Source organism: Primulina tabacum, chromosome 8 (assembly GCF_025594145.1).
Source record: "Primulina tabacum isolate GXHZ01 chromosome 8, ASM2559414v2, whole genome shotgun sequence".
Classification (NCBI taxonomy): Eukaryota; Viridiplantae; Streptophyta; class Magnoliopsida; order Lamiales; family Gesneriaceae; genus Primulina; species Primulina tabacum.
In genome coordinates, this window is record NC_134557.1 from 5,083,971 (window position 1) to 5,090,889 (window position 6,919).

The window sequence follows — 6,919 nt, forward strand, 5'->3', positions numbered from 1 at the left end:
GCATTAAAAGCACACTACGAATATTAAAACGGCATGCACATGTGTACGCTATTAATAATCTTATATAAATGACAGAGTTCGTAAAATTCATGTCGCAAATATTGTTTTTTACGGCGTTCAAAATTATATAAATTACTGTGTGAACTACGTGATGTCGATGTTATTTCATCGGCGTGCACTGCGTGCTATTGATGTTATTTTTCGGGGCGTGCATACAACGTGCAATGCACGCGTGCTATGAAAATCATTTTTATAGCCACATCATTTTTTTTACATTTACTGGATCAGAAAAATATTTTCCTTATTAAGTGTTGTCCTAATTGGCAAAAAATAAAGAAATGTCCAAATTTTTAGCCACATCAGCTTCATCCACCACCTCGTCAGCGTTTCCAGTGAAAATTGACAACTCCGGAAGAGAATGTAAATAAAAAAAAAAAATTGACAAGCTAGTGGACCAAAACAAAAAATGGTAAAGATATTGGATAAAAAAAAATATTTTTCCTAAAATGAAATATGCTGAATGTATTATGAGGAAATGAAGTAAAACAACTTCTAGGATCTCTTATTGACTAAGGAGTTACTAAAAAAGCCCCGTAACCTTATGACCCTAACAATAGGAACCTAAACGACATATGAAAAGAAGACTAAATGTCCGTTCACGAGTGTCGAACCCATTATGGGAGGATCTCCGTCGGTTTCTTTACTCCATCAGTCAGACACGACCAAGGGTAAAACATGTTGCAACTTTCTTGAGTTCCTTTTCAACCATTTGATCAATATCCCGTCTCGAGTCTTTACTTGATGATTCCATGCTGCATATTATATTTCATATTCAGCGACATGATCTCTCATTTTTATCATTTTACGGTTTTAGATGTGCCATTGACTGTACTGAGCAACAAATACAATCTAATTTTTGGATTTGATCACTTTACCTGGACTCGTACATTTTTTTGGAGCCGATGTATGATGTATCTCGCCAAAATGTTGAGTTGTTTCTTTCTGAATGGACGTAGGCTGTGATGTAGTCGACTCTGATTGCATTGTTGTTGAACTGGTATTGTGATTATTGCTATCACTACTTTTCATTTGTCAAAGCCACGAAGAATTGACAGGGTTATTTTCTTCGGCGTCAGAACGATTTTCACCTGAATGTGATACTTGCCGTGTAACATGATGTAGTATCGCATCAGCATGCAGCGGATCAGATCAGTATTATGAGAATATCATGTTACATATCCTGAAGTTGATCCTGCTCTTTATAATACGCAAGTAGTGCCAGAGTAGCTTCAAGGTCCGCCTCGGCCACTCGAACTTGGTAATCGAGTAGTGCTATTTTCACCAAAGGTCCATTTACCGGATACACAGCCCACATGTCAGCAACATATTTGATCGTTGAGATTTTCCTTTTTCTTTAGTCATTTTATCTGACTCATTGAATACGTGATGATCCAATGGTTCTTGTATTTTCTTGATATTATCGACTCCGAAGAGCTTGTGTGCATTTATAAAAGTTTTTGGTCGGTCGGCAGGGAAATACGGTGCAAGGAGGCAATCTGTGGGTTCACCTCCTCTTTTGGTACCTACCTACACGCTGCGCAGGATCGGACATTACCACTCCTCAATGTCATTTCTCATATCAAGAAACGAAAGAATCCAAATCAATGAAATCTTGATTTCTTGGAGCAAACTTATGGTGTAAATTGAATGGTTTGGAAGAATGGAAGTGATAGAGAATAGATGCTTTCTCTTTCTTGTCAGAAGTGAATTGATGCAGGGAAGTCTCGATAATTGCTAATGAAAATCTGTCTTCGATCATTATTCGACATCAATCAACCGCATGTGCGTAATGTTATTCGCATTACGCTAGTATAGGATAGATAGTTGAAACATTTAAAGCTGTTACATTGTACTAAATAATAGTCAGGCTGCCAGACAGACAGGCCTACGAATTCACAAAATCAAATAAAAATACATTTCAACTTTACCGACCAAAATTCGAATAATAAAGCCCATCCATCACAAGGCAACCAACCTCCTAATAACGCCAAAAGAAATCAAAGTTTCCTCGTAACAAAACTGGCGATTACATATTTATTCAACTCAGTTAAGACTTACAATAAATGCATCCGCTCGACATAAGATTGAAGCAACCATCGATTGAGAGGCTCGCCGCATCCGATAAAGCACCCGGTATTACCGTTCTCTGTAAAGAACGGGAAATGAAACATTTCCAGCAATTCTTGCACTGACTGCCTCACCATGGAGGTACCTGTCACCCTGCTTCGTCGTCCCCAACCTGTTACGATATCGATTCTGCTGGGGCAAATACCAGAAACGAGGAATTGCGTGCGAAACCAAGCAAGTGATCTTGAAAGTGCAGTCACTGCCGTTCCTTCTGACATAACATGCAGGTTTACCAGCCAATATCGGGAACTTTTCTCTGTCACTGCATCAGGGTAGACATTCTTTTGTGCTGCCGCTTCCCAGACTGACCCAGCTTCCTCTTTAAGCCCCGTCTTGTGAAAGAAATCGATCACCGCATCCACAAGTCCACGCTTACTTTCCCGGTCTTCACTATGCATCTTATCAAGAAACTTGCTCACGTGATCACGCACGTTCTGTCCATCAGGTCCAGGAGTAGGCATGGTGAGCAAGAACATGTGAGCAGGATGGCCGGTTAAAGTCATTAACTCACCACAAAACGACATATCGAATGATGTTTGTGCTTCTGTACAACAACTTAGAAGTAAAGTGTAGGTCTGCAAGGAAGGATTTAAGCCAAAACCAAGCATGCCGTGAAGTAAGTTATACGCATCGTGAAGACGGTGTACTCTGAGGAAAGCACTAAGTAAAGAATTACAAGTTGGTACATTGGGGCGTAAACCTGCATTAAGCATCGCATTATACCACTCCCAAGCCTTCTCTACATTACTAGCCTTTCCCCACAAGTCAACAAGAAGACCGTAAACAGGCTCATCTGGAACCCAATTCTTTTTTTTCATCTCTACAAAAACAGCTTCGGCTTCATCCAGATAGCCAGAGTGTCCAAGAACCTCCATAACTATACTGTACGTCACTTTGTCGGGCTCGAATCCAGCACTCTGCATCTCCCGATACAGCTGTAGGGCACCATGGTAATTCCTCGCCTTTGCTTGCAATGCAATCATAATGTTAAACGTCACCAAGTTCGGCACACAACCTTGATTGACCATCTCGTAAAATAGCTTATGTGCTGCTGCCAAGTGGCCAGCTTTCCCTAGGCAATTGATGATCACGCTATAAGTGAAAGTATCGGGAGAAAGTCCTGCTTCTTGCATTCTATGATACATGTCGATGGCAACATCAAGAAACCCCGCTTTTGCATGGATATCAATAAGCGTACAAAATGTCACGCGGTCTGGTTTGCACCCCTTGTTCTGCATCTGGTTAAAAACGCCCATAGCTTCCTTTAAGTAATTCGCCCTGCCGTAACTGTGAATAAGACGATTATAAGTAACGATATTTGGCTGGCATCCATCACCAACCATCTGATCAAGTAGTTTGTTTATTGCCCCAAACTGTCTAGACCGGCCAAGAATGCCGACCATGGTGGTGTACGAATGCCCATCATGCTTGAATCCAGGTTGTCGTTTCAACCAGTAGAATAAACCAAGAGCCACATTAAAATCTTGAAGCTGCTTAAGAATCTGGTTTGCCTGGTAGACATCTATTGAGCAGTCAAGCTTTGTAAGAGCCTCTTCCGCAGCAAGACTCCATTTGAACTGTCGTAAAATGTGCAACACACTTTCAACCACGTGACTACAATTAGAATATTGTCTAGCCGCAGGAGCTCCCCTAATTACTTTAGTCTCTCTCACTGTCCTGTTGAACCCTTCAGACATGTTACTGGTAAACTTGCCTCCTTGTTGTTTATTGTTTGGAATGAAGCGGTTTGATTGTGCTTTTGACCTTTGAGGAACTGACTTTTTCCTGTCTTGTGTCTCTGAAGATATTCCATCAGTTTCCGTGAAATTCCCTGACGCATTGCTCGACAAAATGTTCACTCCTTTGTTTAAAACTGATTCATCAGCTCCAACTTTTGTTCCATAAGAGGCACTAATAGAGTTCGACCCAGATGCCGGCCGAACTGACGAATTTTCATAAACTTTATCTTTTCCAGAGGTTTTCACATTTGCAGATCTTGTATTAGAAATTGGCTTGGTACAATCAACCATAGATTTACAAGTTGTGCTGACAGTTGCACTCCCATTGGTCAAGGGAATTTTATAATTTACGAAGTCGGATAAGAGATTGACTGCTGCAATACCAGCCTTCATAAAATGATCCGCAACGGGAGAAGATGAATGAACCACATTCTTTTCTTCGCAGCCATCTGCGTAACTCACATGGTTAGATCTATCCGATGATCGGGAGATGGGAATTTCTCGTGGGGGAGAGACATTTTCAGGAACTACGTTTACTTTTCTCGAATCAATTGAAGTAAGCAAAGCTACTCCTAACGAAGATTTTGATACAAATGGGGATACCACTTGTGAATGTTGCACGGTTGCTCTGATGGGTCTTCTAGAAGTACACATTTCATCATCAGAGCAAGTGCAAGAATTTCCATCCCCTGCACTACATCGTGATCCATTGAAGAAAAGGGATCTGGCAGATTGGGATAGTGTACCAAGCTGTTTCGCACGTATCATTATCTGTAGATTCAGTTGTTAAAAATTAACAATTAATCTCGATTCCAAAGTGTAAAAACGGAAATGAATATGCTAACTTTCCACTTAGTCAGCGAGTGACATGTACACATGGCAATCAGAGGAGATAAGATTAAATAACATGATACAATTTACATATTGAAATACAGGTATCGATACCTATTCAGTCTATCAGTAGACACACAAAGATCAAATTTTACAACGGTCGACCAATAAAATTGCTCCTCAAAGTTCAACCAAGAGGGTTAGGCAACAGAAGTGAGGCATCTTCCGCGAAGAAAAAGTTGGATAATCTGTAAATGCCCATGAAAAATCGCTGAGATGCATGGAACCCAAAAGACAATACCAGAAGGTTTCAAAGTATTCATATGGAAGACTAGCTCAGATATCTATAATAACAACACTTATGTGATAAGAAAGACAAATCATAAAAATAAAGGAAAAATTGAAGGCGTGATGTCATGCCCACCTCTAGATAACTTGCAACAAATCATTAAGTTGCACAAACATCAGGATTCCCGTGATTTTGGAAACCCTATGGATACACAAGTTTCATTCAAAAGACATACAATAAACAAGGCACCAGTTATTTACTTAAAAGGACACAGACAGATATCTTTGTTATCCTATTAGCAACTCATTAATGTATTTTATTTTAGTAGCTGAAGGAAAGGCAAAAGTAACCAGACATTTGAAATTGACAGCTTGGATTCTCTAGCAAAGATTAAAATTCACAAAATGGACATGGCCTATCATAGACTCGAAACTCGAGTAAAGGAGTTTCTTGAGAAATATCCCCGACGAAAATCAAATTCGGTCAAAAGAAAAAAAAAATGAATATTTGTAGCACAAGCACAAGAAATAATTGTCATCATAGAATAAATATTATCAAGAATGAGACGGAGTATTTCTAAAACATGAATGTATTTTACTATACAAATTGTCTTTTTAATGTCTGGTTACCTTCAAACATTTCCAATTCCGCATTCATCGTCACCATCCACCTGAACTTGCGAAACTAAAATTCATATTAAAGAAAATCACTACCCTAAAATATCACATTCAAGGAGGGTAAAGATTTGCATTTTCAAACTTAGCACGTCAAATACAAAACATATGCATAAGTGTCTAACCCGAAGCAGTGATATAGCCAGACGTTTCCGTCAGAGGACGAAATTAAAATGCTGAAATGGCTAAATATATTTTTCATCAGATATCATACTGGTGTTGAAAATATATAGGGGAGCTGCCATACAATAGCCCTCCCGGCCCCCCTCTCCATCTGTAAAAGATTCAAGGCATTCCAAAGACGAAAACTGCTCAAGGAAACCATGATTCGAACGTATCTTGGTTCCCCCTCGATGAAAATGCAGTTGGTGTCGTAAAGGGTAACAAAAGACGGAAAGATTCAATATTTACCAAATTTTACTTAAAATCAAGAGCAACCCACGTTCTAAAACAACTAAGAAAGGGTTCTAACAGTGATCCCAAATCACCATTCACTCCTGAACAAACCATAAACGGAGGATGAACCAAAACGATGGCTTACAAAAATCTCTGTTTCATGACAAAGCAAACAAGAAAACAACAGTAGCCCACATTCAAGAACCATATAAAAGACCAGAAATCAGCTTCAAAGAAAGAATAAGTAACCATTACAGCTCGAATCAGCCAGTAAAAAAAAACCTACAACATTCACAAGTCAAATGGAAGTAAACCCAAGAATCAAAACTGAGTTGCTTATCAAAGTACCTTAAAATCAAGTATCAGAGAACATTCAAGGAGCGGATGAAAAACATAAGAAATATTGCTTGAAAGAATGCTAGTAGGGTTGAAGTGGCGGCTGTGCTTTATTCTTCCCTTCGTGTAGACAGACCTATTGAGTTTCCAAGCAAACGGGGCTGCAGCTGGACCGTGGAAAAGACGCTGTAACTTTTATTTTACTTTGACCCCACTTTTTAAAATTTATTTTCCATTCATAATTTTTTTTCGAAATAATATTTAAAATCGTTTTATAAAATGATAAAATAAAATATTTATATATATATATATATAATCTTGTGTTCTTGAAATATATATATGAATTTACTTTCTGTAGATACCGTTTTCTTATAATTTCGTTAACAAACATTAATTTTTAGTAAGTAAACGTTAACATTACTATATTTCACAATAAAATTATATTTTACACTGAAATCTGACCGACC

At 38.7% G+C, this 6,919-nt stretch overlaps 1 protein-coding gene across 11 annotated transcripts; it reads right to left on the minus strand.

The window, feature by feature from the left end:
- Positions 1-1,877: 1,877 nt before the first annotated feature.
- LOC142553240 (pentatricopeptide repeat-containing protein At1g74750-like) lies at positions 1,878-6,628 on the minus strand. 11 transcript variants are annotated; one of them, XM_075663355.1, is made up of 4 exons: positions 6,465-6,626; positions 5,676-5,730; positions 4,872-5,005; positions 1,878-4,697 (listed from the first exon to the last, which is right to left on the minus strand). In XM_075663355.1, exon 4 carries the CDS (start codon positions 4,692-4,694, stop codon positions 2,115-2,117), a length of 2,580 nt encoding a protein of 859 aa, XP_075519470.1. In that variant the 5' UTR covers positions 4,695-4,697; positions 4,872-5,005; positions 5,676-5,730; positions 6,465-6,626; the 3' UTR covers positions 1,878-2,114. The 11 variants fall into 11 exon arrangements, with proteins under 11 accessions (XP_075519470.1, XP_075519477.1, XP_075519472.1 ...); XM_075663362.1 differs by lacking the exon at positions 5,676-5,730 and adding an exon at positions 5,846-5,994 and having other exon boundaries at positions 4,913-4,979; XM_075663357.1 differs by lacking the exon at positions 5,676-5,730 and adding an exon at positions 5,846-5,994 and having other exon boundaries at positions 4,872-4,979.
- Positions 6,629-6,919: the final 291 nt, after the last annotated feature.